Source organism: Papio anubis, chromosome 15 (assembly GCF_008728515.1).
Source record: "Papio anubis isolate 15944 chromosome 15, Panubis1.0, whole genome shotgun sequence".
Taxonomy (NCBI): domain Eukaryota; kingdom Metazoa; phylum Chordata; class Mammalia; order Primates; family Cercopithecidae; genus Papio; species Papio anubis.
The window spans coordinates 5,498,052-5,516,094 of NC_044990.1; the positions used below are offsets into that span (position 1 = coordinate 5,498,052).

The following is an 18,043-nucleotide window of genomic DNA, read 5'->3' on the forward strand; positions in this document are numbered from 1 at the left end:
GCATCATAAACAATTCTACAGATCCTATCTATAGATTCCATATGCTTTGGCCTCTTCTGGATTTAACAATATTTGCAACATACTCTTAAAAGAAGTGAAATAATTGTCATGATGCCATGGTAGTGACTGTCTCAACTGTGAGAAACATGAAGGTTTTGGATAATTGAAGCAACAAGGCATGGAGACAGGTTTCTACACAACATCAAGTTTAAATCTCCCAGGGACTAGGATCCTTTTTGCATAGATAGTCCCTGTCCTTAACCTCATCTATACTTTGACTCTACAAGCTTTGCTGATAAGTTTCACTGAGGGTCAAAATACAATGCAGGGCCAGGCATGGTGGCTCATGCTTGTAATCCCAGCACTTTGAGAGGCGGGCGCTTGAGCTCAGGAGTTTGAGGCCAGCCTGGCCGACATGGTGAAACCCTATCTGTATTAAAAGTACAAAAATTAGCTGGGTATGGTGGCCTATGCCTGTAATCCTAGCTACTTGGGAGGCTGAGGCAGGAGAGTCACTTGAACCTGGGAGGCGGAGGTTGCTGTGAGTGGAGATGGCGCCACTGGACTCCGGCCTGGGCAACAGAGAGAGACTCCATCTCAAAAAAAGACAAAAATATACAGTGCAGTATTATAGCTAATTCTGACCAAAGGGAAAAATAGTGAAAAAGACCTGCCATTTATCAAAGACCTACTGTGCGCCCCAGATTCTCTACATGCATTGCCTCCTTTCATCTTCTAAGCACCATTTGGGATCATAGAGACACGCAGAGCTCAGCTTTGGCCTTGCGTTCAGCTGAAATCCTGCTGTCTGCCTTTGCTTCCATTCTGGAAGCCTGCTTTATGTCACCCCTGAACTTGCATCTGATCAATGGTCATCTACTTGCATAGGCTACCATTGTATCTAATCATTATAAGAACATCAGTGATACAAAGGTGGTGTGACATTTTAATTTGTTATTAATATTACGACATGGTTTTCACTTTTAAATATAGATAAACATTCAACTTGGAGTGAAAAACCTCCTTTAAGTGTTTAGAGATTGGAATTTCATCAGTCCAAGTATGAATTCATACTTTTTTTTTTTTTGAGACGGAGTCCTGCTCTGTTGTCTAGGCTGGAGTGCAGTGGTGCAATCTCAGCTCACTGTACACTCCGCCTCCTGGGTTTACACCATTCTCCTGCCTCAGCCTCCCGAGTAGCTGGGACTACAGGCACCCACCACCATGCCAGGCTAATTTTTTGTATTTTTAGTGGAAACGGGGTTTCACCGTGTTAGCCAGGATGGTCTCGATCTCCTGACCTCGTGATCTGCCTGCCTGGGCTTCCCAAAGTGCTAGGGTTACAGGTGTGAGCCACCGCACCTGGTCGAATTCATACTTCTTATTGCAAGACTGCAGTAAGCGCAAAAGTCATTAATCTTATGTAAAAGAAAGCATGTTTTAGGATCCATATCTTTTTTTGAGTCCACCAACATACATGGAAATTTAGATGATAATACATGGCAGAATAAAAAAGATTAATAGGCCGGGCATGGTGGCTCACGCCTGTAATCCCAGCACTTTGGGAGGCCAAGATAGGAGGATCATTTGAAGCCAGGAGTTTGAGACCAGTCTGGGCAACATAGTAAGACCCCATCTCCACAAAAAAAAAAAAAAAAAAAAATGTAGCTAGGTGTGGTGGTATGAGCCTGTAGATGTAGCTACTGGGGGAGCTGAAGGAGGAGGATCACCTGAGTTTAGAAGGTTGCGGCTTCAGTGAGTTGTGATTGCACCACCACGCTCCAGCCTCTGAACATGTGAGATTCTGTCTCAAAAAAGAAAAAATCACAGGAGGAAAATCTTCCAAATCATTCTACAACAAGGTATGTTATACATCATCTTTGATTCAGATACAATAAAGACTAAAGGGAGAAATGTAGACTATTTATATTAAAATGAGCTACTCGAACACCTTGCTTCTCTAACAATCACAGGTGAAAGTGGGCTCTATTTATATGTTCGGTAGGCAGCTGACAGAGGAGAAATCTTACTGACAGTGGAGAAATTATTGTATCTTCCCCATCATGTCAAACTTATAACATTTGACTGATACAACGTTAATGATAAAATCATGTTAATGAGGTGAGTTGAATGCAAGAGTGGCTCTAATTCTCTACCCCTCCACATATTCAGACTCTTGAAATGTGACTTTGGAGCCCCTCCCACCGAGAGGTGGAGTCTATTTTCCCACACTTAGAATCTGGGCAGCTTTGTGATTTACTTTACCTAACAGAATGCAGCAGAAGTGACCATTCTGAACTCCGTTCTCAGGAGGCTTTGCAAGCTTCCATTCTCAACCTTTGAACCCTCTCATGTCATGAGGGCAAGCTCAGTTCTCTACAGGAAGATGAGAGACGGTGTGGAGCAGGGACATACGACAGGCAGCCCTCCACCCACCCGGCAAGTGGCTGCAACCACGGGAGCTGAGTCAACCCAACTGAGACTCTACAGTTCTGGCCCAGGTCAGTAGAACCACCCAACTAACCGACAGAATGGTGAAGAACAGATGTTTATTGTTAAATACAATTGAAGTTTTATGGTTACTGGTTACACAGCGTTATGATAAAAATAATGATATAGTTAATGATTACTTTTTTGTGTGTGTGTTTTTTTTTGAGACGGAATTTCACTCTTGTTGCCCAGGCTGGAGTGCAATGGCGTGGTCTCGGCTCACTGCAACCTCTGCCTTCCAGGTGCAAGTGATTCTCCTGCCTCAGCCTCCCAACTAGCTGGGATTACAGGTGCCTGACACCAAACCCAGCTAATTTTTGTATTTTTAGTAGAGACAGGGTTTTACTGTGTTGGCCAGGCTATTCTCAAACTCTTGACTTTAGGTGGCCCACCAGTCTTGGCCTCTCAAAGTTCTGGGATTACAGGCATGAGCCACCTTGCCCAGTCAATTATTACATTTGAATAAGAATATCAGGTTTATCGTTTTATTCCAGAAATCAACGTTATCATGGTAATGTTTGGCCTTGTCGCAGTAACTTTTCCACTTAGCCATTTAGAATTCAGCCAAAGTATGGATTTGGTGCATCTCTAAGAGGTAATAATTGTTATCTTCAGCTTAAAAATAATTTTTAAAAAGCACACGTACAATTGAGGCTCATGAGGGGTTCTCAGACCCAAGTTCTAGTCTAGCTCACTCCAGAGCTGTGTTCTTACCACTAAGCTACATCCGTCTGAGGAAGCTCACACCTGTAATCCCAGCACTTTAAGTGGCCAGGAAGGGAGGATCACTTGAACCCAGGAGTTCAAGACCACTCTGGGCAACATAAAGAGGCCTTGTCTCTACAGAAAATTTAAAAATTAGCCGGGCATGGTGTTGCACGCTTGTAGTCCCAGCTACTCAGGAGACTTGAGCCCAGGAGTTCGAGGTTGCAGTGAGCTGTAATCACACTATGCACTTCAGCCTGGGTGATAGAGCGAGATACTATCTTTAAACAAACAAACAAAACAAATAAAACAACTCCAGCTACACCAGGAATGAGCTCCAGCAAGAACAGAGAAGTCATTCTGTGGCGTGATAGATGATTTATTCTGGGTAGAAAATGAAGAAAGCTGCTTCCGTTTGAAAACTGATACCTGTGTACACTATTAAAAATAACTTGGGCCAGGTGCGGTGGCTCAAGCCTGTAATCCCAGCACTTCGGGAGGCCAAAGTGGGCAGATCATTTGATGTGAGAAGTTTGAGACCAGCGTGGCCAACATGGTGAAACCCCGTCTCCACTAAAACTACAAAAATCAGCTGGGTGTGGTGGCTTGCACCTGTAATCGCAGCTACCCGGGAGGCTGAGGCAGGAGAATCACTTGCACCTGGGAGGCAGAGGCTGCAGTGAGCCAAGATCATGCCACTGCATTCCAGCCTGGGCAACAGAGCGAGATTCTATCTCCAAAAAACAGTATTAATTTGATGATTTTCTGGGAAAAGGGTCTGATAGCAGGAAGTACTATAATCCCATCACATACTGACACACAGATACTCAGTAAAAGTTTGTTGAATTGATGAAACACGTTTCAGTGAAATATATTTTGCAGTTTAAAGAAAAATCTTACTTTTTTTTTTTTTTTTGAGATACAGACTTGCTCTGTCACCCTGAGTACAGTGCAGTGGCACAATCATGGCTCACTGTAAACTTGAACTCCTAAATTCAAGTGATCTTCCCACCTCAGCCTCCCAAGTAACTGGGACTACAGGTGTGAGCCATCACACACAGTTGATTTTTTTTTTTTTTTTTTTTTTTTTGTAGAGACAGGGTCTTGTTATGTTGCCCAGGCTGGTCTGGAACTCCTGGGGTCAAGTGATTCTCCCGCCTTGGCCTTCCAAAGTGCTGGGATTACAGGCGTGAGCCACCATGCCCAGCCTCTTAAAATTATTTTACAATACAGTCCTTTCTGTTACGCTCCTGATGTAGTTAATCTAAAATTAGAGCACTAATGTGACCACATGGGTCTCCTCAGATACAATTAAACTGCCATTTGAGGGGAAGTTGTTGGGGAATGAAGCAGTGTGTTTGTAAGATTGGCACAAACGAAGCCAACTAGCCTGTGAGTGAGGATGCCAGTGATAGAAGGCAAATGGACGGGGCAGATAAGATCAGTGGTTCCCAAAGTGATTTTAGGACCAGCAACATCAGCATCACCTGGGAACTTGTTAAAGGCAGATTCTCGGGCCTCGCTCCGGCCTGTGGAGCCAGGCTCAGCAATCTGGGCTCTAACATACACTTTTTTTTTTTTTTTTTTGAGACAGATTCCTACTCTGTTGCACAGGCTAGAGTACAGTGATATGATCTCAGCTTACTGCAGCCTCCACCTCCTGGGCTCAAGTGATCTTCCCGCCTCAGCCTCCTGAGTAGCTACAGGGGCATGCCTCCACGCACAGCTAATTTTTGTAGTTTTTATAGAGACGAGGTATCGCCATGTTGCCCAGGCTGGTCTTGAACCCCTGAGCTCAAGTGATCCGCTCGCCTTTGCCTTTCAAAGTGCTGGGATGACAGATGTGAGCCACCGCGCCCGGTCTCCAACACACTCTCCATGATTCTGATCCTGCTGAAGCCTGAGCACCACCAGGTAAGAGAACAGTGGCATTCCAAAGGAGGGTTTCCTCCTTCCTGTGCGTTAAGCGTGGGTCTTACTCTCAGTCCAGAAAGGTGGGACCAGGCAGCTCTTCCTTGCCTTGTTCTCTTTTCCCAGAGGTTCCTGCAGAAGTTGGAATTTCCTTGTTCTGTGTCTCAGTTTGTTAAAAATGAAAGTGTAGGGGAGAAAAAGGTTGGGAGAAGGTAGCTAGTGATTGCCATTGGCCTGCCTGTGGCTGTGACCTCCTGCCACCACCTCACTTTCCTCTGGTTTCTGGTGCAGGTCAGCAGCCTCCCCTCTCCTTCAGCGGAATCTTTTGGCTGCTCTGAGGAGGTCGAAGCACCTTGTATGTCATGTGAAAACTATTTCCAAGCAAAGTGCTTTGCCTCCAGCTGCGAAATTGATTCGTGGCTTAAAATCCCCAGTGTCTACCGCCAGCTGGAGCTGCTATTTTAAACCTGGACGAAAAGGAGTGTGTGAGACGGGGAGGGATTGTGTATTATGTACAGGAAAAAAAAAAGTTTTAAAATATTTTTTTCCTCAGAATTGGGAAATGGCACATACAGAGGAAGAAATGTGTGAGGAAAAGTGATATTATTTTACTTCCTATATTATAATTGTTTGGTCTAATAGCCTAAAATTTAGTTAATTGTAACAAAGCTCCTTCTGAAATTAGAATCAAGAAATTCAGCTTTTGGGGATTTAAGGGACTGTGGAATTAGATGAAAAAGAAGATGAAATCCAGCCCCTGCAGACTCCGGGGAAGGTGCGTTCCTTGCTGACCGCTTGCCTGGGTGAACTGTCTGGTTACATTCAGGAACGCTCTGTGCAATACCGCATGGAAATCAGAAGTGCCTTTTACCACAGACACAGCAGATTCAATATTCCTCAGATCTGGACTTTTTTCCCCTCCAAATTCATTGTTCTCCATAAAAATGAGTTTCAAACATCCAGTTAAAACCTGCCAATCATTCCCTGCCTGAGGACACTAAGCCTGTAGAAAAGTTCACCCATGAATCATCCCATTAGTGTTGCCATAACTTGTGTTTTTTATTGATACCTAATACACATATTTATGGGGTACATATGATATTTTGATGCATACATACAATACGTGAGCAAATCAGGGCAATTGGGGTATCCATCACCTCAAACATTTATCATTTCTTTATTTTTGTTTGTTTGTTTGTTTTTTGAGATGGAGTCTTGCTCGGTCACCCAGGCTGGAGTGCAGTGACGTGATCTGGGCTCACTGCAACCTCTGCCTCCTGGGTTCAAGCAATTATCCTACTTCAGCCTCCCAAGTAGCTGAGACTACAGGCACTTGCCACCACGTGCAGCTAATTTTTGTACTTTTAGTAGAGACGGGGTTTCACCATGTTGGCCAGGCTGGTCTCGATCTCCTGACCTCGTGATCTGCCCACTTCAGCCTCCCAAAGTGCTGGGATTACAGGCCTGAGCCACCATACCTGGCCTATTCATCATTTATTTGTGTTGAGAACATTCCAAATCTTCTAGCTATTTTGAAATACACAATATTGATAACTGTAGTCATCCTGTACTAAAAAACACTAGACCTTATTTCCTCTAACTGTATGTTTGAATGCATTAACCAACTTCACTTCATCCCTCCTCTCCCCCCACCCCTTCCCAGTCCCTGGTAACCATCACTCTAACTTCTGCTCTATGAGATCAATGTTTTTAGCTCCCCAATATGAGTGAGAACATGCAATATTCGTCTGTGTCTGGCTTATTTCACTTCACAGAGTGACCTCTGGCTCCATTCATGTTGCTGCAAATGATATGATTTCCTTCTTTTTATGGCTGATGAGTATTCCATTATGTATATATCTCACATTTTCTTTATCTATTCATTCGTTGATAGATACTTACATTGGTTCCACATTTTGGCTGTGGTGGATAGGACTGCGATAAACATGGGAGTGCAGATATCTTGATAAACTTACCGCTTTTGGGGGGGTATATATGCCTAGAAGTAGGATTGCTGGATCAAATGAGCCATTATTTTATTTACTCTGCAAACATTTATTGAGCACTTACTAGGTGGTAAACTAACACAGAATATAAAAGTAAAAAGATACTTAACCTATAGGAAGGAAACAAACGTGATAAATAATGAATTAAATAAAACGTAGTGAGTGCTATGGTGAATCTTGTTCAACCTGGGCATAGAGGAGGGGAGCAGTGAAGAAACCTCCCCTGAAGAGGAGAGTCACAAGCTAGGTGAAGAAGAGGGAGGGGGGTTTCAAGCAGGAGGAGGGGACTCTGCAAAGACAGACCAGTCTGAAAACACAAGGGACTGAGAAGTCCTCCTGACTGGCAGGCCACACCTGGAGAGTGGCTGCGGAATGGAGCTGGGAAGAGCATTCAGCTATTGCTAGCATTGTCTGCCAAGGTCAAGCTCTAGAAGATAACTGCACTGGGAGTTTGCAGATGGCCTGGACAGGTTGGATGGAGGGCAGACAGAGACTACAGGAGAAGCAAACTGAATATTTTCATTTGTCTCCAATTAGTTACATCATAAACTCTCATCCTCCCAAACCACAGCTGACACTTCCCCAACCAAAATAGGCCAGGATTCTGGAGGACAAAATTCATTGTTATAAGATCAGTGACTAATTGCAGAATGGAACCAACAAATCAATAAAAGGCTTCTTTTGAAATTTCCAGTATTATTAAAGAAAAAACAGAAATAATGTTTTAAGTTGTTATGTGCGTTTAAAAACTGTTAAAAAGCTTAAAAATGTTATATGTTATATTTGTTTTTAAAATGGTGAATGCTACTGAAGCACCTTTTCAATGCACCCTAAGATTCTGAAGCAGAAGGATGCTGCCATCTGGTGCTCGGCCACTGCTTTGGGAGCAAGTTACGTGGAACAGAAAACTACTATTCTTTTGGCCCAGATGTTTTCTTTTCAGCTAATGCGTAGATTCTTACACAGTGCAGCGGGTAAAAAAATCAAAGTTGGTGATAGAAAAATACATAAAAATTGAAGAAACAAATACAGATGGGTGGAAAAGCTGCAAGGATCGCATTGGAAGCAAGTGTGCTCTGCCTTCACAAGCCGGGGGACAGGGCCGAGACCGGGAGAAATGTCTCTTACGCCCCCCAGTGTCTACTGGCCTGACCTGCAGCATCCAAAGATTTTTCAATCATTTTAGAGAAAATCCCGCCAATTTACATCACAGTGAATTTTAATTCATCATCCTTATTTACAAAAGCTTCCTCCTCCTTTTTTATTATGATGACAATAATTTAAATATGTAAGTGCGGTAGACAGAGGCCTGGTGTTTGCTGATGGCTGTGTGCATGGAATTTACGCTGGCTGCAATATGGGGCTAATTAAGGACGCCAAGAGGAGCTCGAAGATGTGATGAGGTGCCTGCTACCCGTGAAGAAACGTGGGAGATCTTCTGAAATTGTTACTGAGCGGACAGGGACCAGGGCTTGTGCCTATAAACTGCAGCAGAGTGTGTGAAAGTGAAGACCGGTGCTGAGCAGAGACCATGGCCAAAGAGGAAAACCGTGAGGACAGGAGGAGAACCAGAGGTAGGCACTTGGTGGGAAGCCCTTGTGTACACTGGACCATGGGAGGAAGAAGAACCTGACTAGACCTGGAATTCAGTGTTGCTCCTATCTAGTTTAGCTGGAAGACACACAGTAGAATAAGCATCTCTCAGTAAACAAACAAACAAGAGGCCATTAAGAAAAGAAAAGAAATCCCATTTTAGAGAACCAACCAAATAATGTGATCAAACTAGTGAAGAAAATGGTTTACCTATATCTGTTCTTCCAGTTCTACCAGAAGCTGCTAAAATTTGATGTTTAAAATTCTTTTAAATCTAAGAACGTGGACAAAATTAAAATTCACACCACAGACTTTGAGGAAGTGTTTCCTGCATGTGGTTTTGGTGGGAAGAGGAAATAGAACCACCACAACTCAATGAATCTAATTATTCATCTGTTCCTTGGAAGCCTGATCTCCTCCACCTCCTTAAGCCTTGAGACCAAGACCCCAGAACTGTGCCTGCTGCACAGGAGATCTCAGTAAATGTTTGTTTATAGGATTTGAAGTGACCAAGATAAAAGGATGCAAGGAGGTCTCACAGACACAGAACAATGACTACTATTATATCACTAAATACTCTACAACTCATTTGTCAGTAGGTTGGATATTTTTGTGAAGCAACTTCTCATGTGCTGATACCCATCCTTCTATATTTCCTCAAGAGTACCTTATTGTCCGTCTCCACCAACTCCCTCTTCCCCTCAATGAAAATGTATTCCTGGGCTGGGTGCAGTTGCTCATGCCTGTAATCCTAGCACTTTGAGAGGCTGAAGTGGGTGGATCACCTGAAGTCAGGAGTTCAAGACCAGCCTGGCCAACATAGTGAAGCCTCATCTCTACTAAAAATACGAAAATTAGCCATGCATGGTGGTGCACGCCTATAGTCCCAGCTACTCAGGAGGTTGAGGCAGGAGAATCTCTTGAACCCAGGAGGTGGAGGTTGCAGTGAGCTGAGATTGCACCACTGCACTTCGGCCTGGGTGGCAGAGTGAGACTCCATCTAAAAAGATAATAAATAAACAAATAAACAAATAAATAAAAAGTATTTCCATCAGAAAGCCACCTGTTCATTCTTTCTGACACTGATTTATTATAATCACAAATGCACTGCTTTCCAGAGCACAATTTGTGTGGCTGCTCAAAAACGTCATAAGGCACAACAGCTAACAAAACTTATCTTACCAATAAAGTATCAAGATAATCCAATTGTATTCAAAGGAAGAAGAAACACTTTTTATTGACTAACACCGCTGGTTTGACATAAGTGAACCCGGAGCAGTGGGAAGAATGGAAGCAGGTTTTAGTCCACAGCTTCCCGTGCTTCATGCTCTCATGGTCCAGGGATAGTATTTTCAAAACACAGTGTCTCTGCCCTTTTGAGATGCAGCAGATGAACACGACAGTCACGCCTTACTTTTCCCCAAGAATCAAAAGAATGTGAAGTATGCCCGGTAAAACAATCTTCGGCTATACCCACTGAATGAACCAGGAACACGGTGTGTCATCGGGAGAGGGCAGCACATTCCCCCTGGCTACGTCCAGAAGCTGGTTTCCCTTTGAGTCGGCTGAAGAGCATCCCAAGTCCTCACTCCACCCTAAAAAGCCCAGAGTTACAAGCATGGGTGGCTGTGAACTGCAACTGCGAGGCTTCCAAAAATCAAGGCTGACTCCTCATGCAAATTTCAGGACCACCCTGGACATTAAAACACACAAACAAACAAACAAAAACCATATAGTGAGTTCTCTTTTCTGGGACCTGGAGTGGTTCCGGCTCCCACCCACATAGAAATGATGATTCCTCGACGTGAAAACCCCAAGAGACCTTAGGGGCAGATGGCTTTCTTGGTTCTGTGGAAGTAAAATGTTTGAGAAGCGACTTATCCAGGGGTATCTAAATTTTTGTTTTTAGTTTTCTAAGTATTAGATGTGGCTGGTCTTTCTGGGCATAGTTCCATTAATGTCGTCTTTAGGATAACTTGACAAATCCTGACTTGGGCAGGTGCAGTGCACATACCTATAGTCCCAGCTACTCAGTAGGCAGGAGGCTGAGGCAGAACATCTCTTAAGCACAGGGTTTGAAACAGCCTGGGCAACATAGCAACACCTCATCTGAGATTAATTAATTAAAAAAAAATACTGATGTGAGCGGTAAAAAATCACATTCAGGAAAAGCCTGATCTTGTAGTTGGTGTGTAATCACATATTTCCTAGTGGAGATTGCATTTTATTCTGCCTGAGCTGAGGGTCAGCAGTGGACCACAGACACAAGTCAGCAGAGTGGAGGAAACACCCAAAGCCGCACGTGGCCGGTGGCTGGCCTGTATTGAGAGGAAAATGACAGACCATGGGTTCCATCTAGTGTCCTTGGTTTTCTTAGGAAAATCAAACAAACAGCAAACAGAAAGTCTGAGCAAATAGCCTTGAGAAAGGCAGGCTGGCAAGAGACTGCAGACACTTGCCTTTAGAAAGTTCCATCCCAAGAGGGAGCTTTACAAAATAAAAGTCTTGAGAACATGCGGTGTTTGGTTTTCTGTTCTTGCGATAGTTTGCTGAGAATGATGGTTTCCAGCTGCATCCATGTCCCTACAAAGGACACGAACTCATCCTTTTTTATGGCTGCATAGTATTCCATGGTGTATATATGCCACATTTTCTTAATCCAGTCTGTCACTGATGGACATTTGGGTTGATCCCAAGTCTTTGCTATTGTGAATAGTGCCGCAATGAACATACGTGTGCATGTGTCTTTATAGCAGTATGATTTATAATCCTTTGGGTATATACCCAGTAATGGGATGGCTGGGTCATATGGTACTTCTAGTTCTAGATCCTTGAGGAATTGCCATACTGTTTTCCATAATGGTTGAACTAGTTTACAATCCCACCAACAGTGTAAAAGTGTTCCTATTTCTCCACATCCTCTCCAGCACCTGTTGTTTCCTGACTTTTTAATGATTGCCATTCTAACTGGTGTGAGATGGTATCTCATTGTGGTTTTGATTTGCATTTCTCTGATGACCAATGATGATGAGCATTTTTTCATGTGTCTGTTGGCTGTATGAATGTCTTCTTTTGAGAACTGTCTGTTCATATCCTTTGCCCACTTTTTGATGGGGTTGTTTGTTTTTTTCTTGTAAATTTGTTTGAGTTCTTTGTAGGTTCTGGATATTAGCCCTTTGTCAGATGAGTAGATTGCAAAAATTTTCTCCCATTCTGTAGATTGCCTGTTCACTCTGATGGTAGTTTCTTTTGCTATGCAGAAGCTCTTTAGTTTAATTAGATCCCATTTGCCAATTTTGGCTTTTGTTGCCGTTGCTTTTGGTGTTTTAGACATGAAGTCCTTGCCTATGCCTATGTCCTGAATGGTATTACCTAGGTTTTCTTCTAGGGTTTTTATGGTATTAGGTCTAACATTTAAGTCTCTAATACATCTTGAATTAATTTTCATATAAGGAGTAAGGAAAGGATCCAGTTTCAGCTTTCTACTTATGGCTAGCCAATTTTCCCAGCACCATTTATTAAATAGGGAATCCTTTCCCCATTTCTTGTTTTTATCAGGTTTGTCAAAGATCAGATGGCTGTAGATGTGTGGTATTATTTCTGAGGACTCTGTTCTGTTCCATTGGTCTATATCTCTGTTTTGGTACCAGTACCATGCTGTTTTGGTTACTGTAGCCTTGTAGTATAGTTTGAAGTCAGGTAGCGTGATGCCTCCAGCTTTGTTCTTTTGACTTAGGATTGTCTTAGCAATGCGGGCTCTTTTTTGGTTCCATATGAACTTTAAAGCAGTTTTTTCCAATTCTGTGAAGAAACTCATTGGTAGCTTGATGGGGATGGCATTGAATCTATAAATTACCTTGGGCAGTATGGCCATTTTCACAATATTGATTCTTCCTATCCATGAGCATGGTATGTTCTTCCATTTGTTTGTGTCGTCTTTTATTTCACTGAGCAGTGGTTTGTAGTTCTCCTTGAAGAGGTCCTTTATATCCCTTGTAAGTTGGATTCCTAGGTATATTATTCTCTTTGAAGCAATTGTGAATGGAAGTTCATCCATGATTTGGCTCTCTGTTTGTCTGTTACTGGTGTATAAGAAAGCTTGTGATTTTTGCACATTAATTTTGTATCCTGAGACTTTGCTGAAGTTTCTTATCAGCTTAAGGAGATTTTGGGCTGAGACAATGGGGTTTTCTAAATATACAATCATATCATCTGCAAACAGGGACAATTTGACTTCTTCTTTTCCTAACTGAATACCCTTGATTTCTTTCTCTTGCCTGATTGCCCTAGCCAGAACTTCCAACACTATGTTGAATAGGAGTGGTGAGAGAGGGCATCCCTGTCTTGTGCCAGTTTTCAAAGGGAATTTTTCCAGTTTTTGCCCATTCAGTATGATATTGGCTGTGGGTTTGTCATAAATAGCTCTTATTATTTTGAGATATGTTCCATCAATACCGAATTTATTGAGTGTTTTTAGCATGAAGGGCTGTTGAATTTTGTCAAAGGCCTTTTGTGCATCTATTGAGATAATCATGTGGTTTTTGTCTTTGGTTCTGTTTATATGCTGGATTACGTTTATTGATTTGCGTATGTTGAACCAGCCTTGCATCCCAGGGATGAAGCCCACTTGATCATGGTGGATAAGCTTTTTGATGTGCTGCTGAATCCGGTTTGCCAGTATTTTATTGAGGATTTTTGCATCAATGTTCATCAGGGATATTGGTCTAAAAATTCTCTTTTTTTGTTGTATCTCTGCCAGGCTTTGGTATCAGGATGATGTTGGCCCCATAAAATGAGTTAGGGAGGATTCCCTCTTTTTCTATTGATTGGAATAGTTTCAGAAGGAATGGTACCAGCTCCTCCTTGTACCTCTGGTAGAATTCAGCTGTGAATCCATCTGGTCCTGGACTTTTTTTGGTTGGTAGGCTATTAATTATTGCCTCAATTTCAGAGCCTGCTATTGGTCTATTCAAGAATTCAGCTTCTTCCTGGTTTAGACTTGGGAGAGTGTAAGTGTCCAGGAAATTATCCATTTCTTCTAGATTTTCTAGTTTATTTGCGTAGAGGTGTTTATAGTATTCTCTGATGGTAGTTTGTATTTCTTTGGGGTTGGTGGTGATATCCTCTTTATCATTTTTTATTGCGTCTATTTGATTCTTCTCTCTTCTTTATTAGTCTTGCTAGTGGTCTATCAATTTTGTCGATCTTTTCAAAAAACCAACTCCTGGATTCATTGATTTTTTGGAGGGTTTTTTGTGTCTCTATCTCCTTCAGTTCTGCTCTGATCTTAGTTATTTCTTGCCTTCTGCTAGCTTTTGAATGTGTTTGCTCTTGCTTCTCTAGTTCTTTTAATTGCGATGTTAGAGTGTCGATTTTAGATTTTTCCAGCTTTCTCTTGTGGGCATTTAGTGCTATAAATTTCCCTCTACACACTGCTTTAAATGTGTCCCAGAGATTCTGGTATGTTGTATCTTTGTTCTCATTGGTTTCAAAGAACATCTTTATTTCTGCTTTCATTTCGTTATGTACCCAGTAGTCATTCAGGAGCAGGTTATTCAGTTTCCATGTAGTTGAGTGGTTTTGATTGAGTTTCTTAGTCCTGAGTTCTAGTTTGATTGCACTGTGGTCTGAGAGACAGTTTGTTACAATTTCTATTCTTTTACATTTGCTGAGGAGTGCTTTACTTCCAATTATGTGGTCAATTTTGGAATAAGTGTGATGCGGTGCTGAGTAGAATGTATATTGTGTTGATTTGGGGTGGAGAGTTCTGTAGATGTCTATTAGGTCTGCTTGCTGCAGAGCTGAGTTCAATTCCTGGATATCCTTGTTAATTTTCTGTCTCGTTGATCTGTCTAATGTTGACAGTGGGGTGTTGAAGTCTCCCATTATTATTGTATGGGAGTCTAAGTCTCTTTGTAAATCTCTAAGGACTTGCTTTATGAATCTGGGTGCTCCTGTATTGGGTGCATATATATTTAGGATCGTTAGCTCTTCCTGTTGAATTGATCCCTTTACCATTATGTAATGGCCTTCTTTGTCTCTTTTGATCTTTGATGGTTTAAAGTCTGTTTTATCAGAGACTAATAGTGCAACCCTTGCTTTTTTTTGTTCTCCATTTGCTTGGTAGATCTTCCTCCATCCCTTTATTTTGAGCCTATGTATGTCTCTGCATGTGAGATGGGTTTCCTGAATAAAGCAAACTGATGGGTCTTGACTGTTTATCCAGTTTGCCAGTCTGTGTCTTTTAATTGGAGCATTTAGTCCATTTACATTTAAGGTTAATATTGTTATGTGTGAACTTGATCCTGCCATTATGATATTAACTGGTTATTTTGCTCGTTAGTTGATGCAGTTTCTTCCTAGCCTCGATGGTCTTTACTTTTTGGCATGTTTTTGCAATGGCTGGTACCGGTTGTTCCTTTCCATGTTTAGTGCTTCCTTCAGGGTCTCTTGTAAGGCAGGCCTGGTGGTGACAAAATCTCTAAGCATTTGCTTATCTGTAAAGGATTTTATTTCTCCTTCACTTATGAAACTTAGTTTGGCTGGATATGGAATTCTGGGTTGAAAATTCTTTTCTTTAAGAATGTTGAATATTGGCCCCCACTCTCTTCTGGCTTGGAGAGTTTCTGCCGAGAGATCTGCTGTTAGTCTGATGGGCTTCCCTTTGTGGGTAACCCGACCTTTCTCTCTGGCTGCCCTTAAGATTTTTTCCTTCATTTCAACTTTGGTGAATCTGGCAATTATGTGCCTTGGAGTTGCTCTTCTCGAGGAATATCTTTGTGGCATTCTCTGTATTTCCTGAATTTGAATGTTGGCCTGCCCTACTAGGTTGGGGAAGTTCTCCTGGATGATATCCTGGAGAGTATTTTCCAACTTGGTTCCATTTTCCCCCTCACTTTCAGGCACCCCAATCAGACATAGATTTGGCCTTTTTACATAATCCCATACTTCTTGCAGGCTTTGTTCATTTCTTTTTCTTCTTTTTTCTTTAGATTTATCTTCTCGCTTCATTTCATTCATTTGATCCTCAATCACTGATACTCTTTCTTCTAGTTGATCGAGTCGGTTACTGAAGCTTGTGCATTTGTCACGTATTTCTCGTGTCATGGTTTTCATCTCTGTCCGTTCGTTTATGGCCTTCTCTGCATTAATTATTCTAGTTATCAATTCTTCCACTCTTTTTTCAAGATTTTTAATTTCTTTGCGCTGGGTACGTAATTCCTCCTTTGGCTCTGAGAAGTTTGATGGACTGGAGCCTTCTTCTCTCATCTCGTCAAAGTCATTCTCCGTCCAGCTTTGATCCGTTGCTGGCGATGAGCTGCGTTCCTTTGCAGGGGGAGATGCGCTCTTATTTTTTGAATTTCCAGCTTTTCTGCCCTGCTTTTTCCCCATCTTTGTGGTTTTATCTGCCTCTGGTCTTTGATGATGGTGATGTACTGATGGGGTTTTGGTGTGGGTGTCCTTCCTGTTTGTTAGTTTTCCTTCTAACAGTCAGGACCCTCAGCTGTAGGTCTGTTGGAGATTGCCTGAGGTCCACTCCAGACCCTGTTTGCCTGGGTATCAGCAGCAGAGGCTGCAGAAGATAGAATATTGCTAAACAGCGAGTGTACCTGTCTGATTCTTGCTTTGGAAGCTTCCTCTCAGGGGTGTACTCCACCGTGTGAGGTGTGGGGTGTCGGACTGCCCCTAGTGGGGGATGTCTCCCAGTTAGGCTACTCAGGGGTCAGGGACCCACTTGAGCAGGCAGTCTGTCCGTTCTCAGATCTCAGCCTCCGTGTTGGGAGATCCACTGCTCTCTTCAAAGCTGTCAGACAGAGTCGTTTGCGTCTGCAGAGGTTTCTGCTTTGTTGTTGTTGTTGTTGTTGTTGTTGTGTAGCTGTGCCCTGTCCCCAGAGGTGGAGTCTACAGAGACAGGCAGGACTCCTTGAGCTGCTGTGAGCTCCACCCAGTTCGAGCTTCCCAGCGACTTTGTTTACCTACTTAAGCCTCAGCAATGGCTGGCGCCCCTCCCCCAGCCTCGCTGCTGCCTTGCCGCGAGATCGCAGACTGCTGTGCTAGCAATGAGGGAGGCTCCCTGGGCGTGGGACCCTCCTGGCCAGGTGTGGGATATAGTCTCCTGGTGTGCCCGTTTGCTAAGATCCTTGGTAAAGCACAGTATTGGGGTGGGAGTTACCCGATTTTCCAGGTGTTGTGTGTCTCAGTTCCCCTGGCTAGGAAAAGGGATTCCCTTCCCCCTTGTGCTTACCCAGGTGAGGTGATGCCTCGCCCTGCTTCAGCTCTAGCTGGTCGGGCTGCAGCAGCTGACCAGCACCGATTGTCCGGCACTCCCTAGTGAGATGAACCCAGTACCTCAGTTGAAAATGCAGAAATCACCTGTCTTCTGTGTGGCTCGCGCTGGGAGCTGGAGACTGGAGCTGTTCCTATTGGGCCATCTTGCTCCGCCCCCCATTCCCATATCAAACTTTTTAACTTAACCTCACTACTTCTGACTTGGCTACTAGCTTTTATAACAGTATCATCATAATTTTATAAGATTATTAAAAGTTTTCTATTTTATTCTATCATCTATTTTATTATTATTATTTAAGATATAAAGTCACTGTGTTGCCCCAACTGGACTCAAACTCCTGGGCTCAAGCGATTCTCCCACCTCAGTCTCTCAAGTAGCTGGAACTACAGGCTTATGCCACTGCATCCAGCCAACCTTTTTTTTTTTTTTTTTTTTTTTTTTTGAGACGGAGTCTGGCTCTGTCGCCCGGGCTGGAGTGCAGTGGCCGGATCTCAGATCACTGCAAGCTCCGCCTCCCGGGTTTATGCCATTCTCCTGCCTCAGCCTCCCGAGTAGCTGGGACTACAGGCGCCCGCCACCTCGCCCGGTTTTTTTTTTTTTTTTTTTTTTTTGAACATTTGTCAACAATTCATGTAACACTATTTTGCACATGGTGTGAGGTAGGACCCTAATATTATTCTACAAATTGTACCGAGACAATTGGACGATGAATTAGATGGCTAGAGTTGCCCTAACAAAATACTACAGACTAGGTGGCTTAAACAACCGAAACCTGTTTTCCTACATTTGTGGAGGCTGGACATCTGAGAGCAAGGTGTTGGCAGAGCTGATTTCCTTCCGAGGCTTCTCTCCCGGACTTAAAATGGCCTTCTCGCTTTGTCCTCATGTGACCTTCCCTCTGGGCGTGCATGCTCCTGGTGTCTCTCTGGATGTCCTCAGGTCCTCTTCTTATAAGGTCACCAGTCAGAGTGGATTGAGGCTGACTTTAATGGACTCGTTTTAACGTAATTACCCCTTGGAAGACCCTATCTCCAAATACAGCCACATT

At 43.0% G+C, this 18,043-nt stretch overlaps 1 protein-coding gene across 1 annotated transcript in view; it reads right to left on the reverse strand.

Annotated features, from left to right (window-relative positions):
- Positions 1-9,911: 9,911 nt before the first annotated feature.
- Positions 9,912-18,043, reverse strand: part of RNF6 (ring finger protein 6) — a 51,544-nt gene continuing 43,412 nt past the window's right edge. The window contains exon 6 of the mRNA XM_017951145.3: positions 9,912-10,398. Within this exon, the coding sequence (XP_017806634.2) occupies positions 10,363-10,398 (36 nt within the window). The 3' untranslated portion in view covers positions 9,912-10,362. The remainder of the gene's footprint in view (positions 10,399-18,043) is intronic.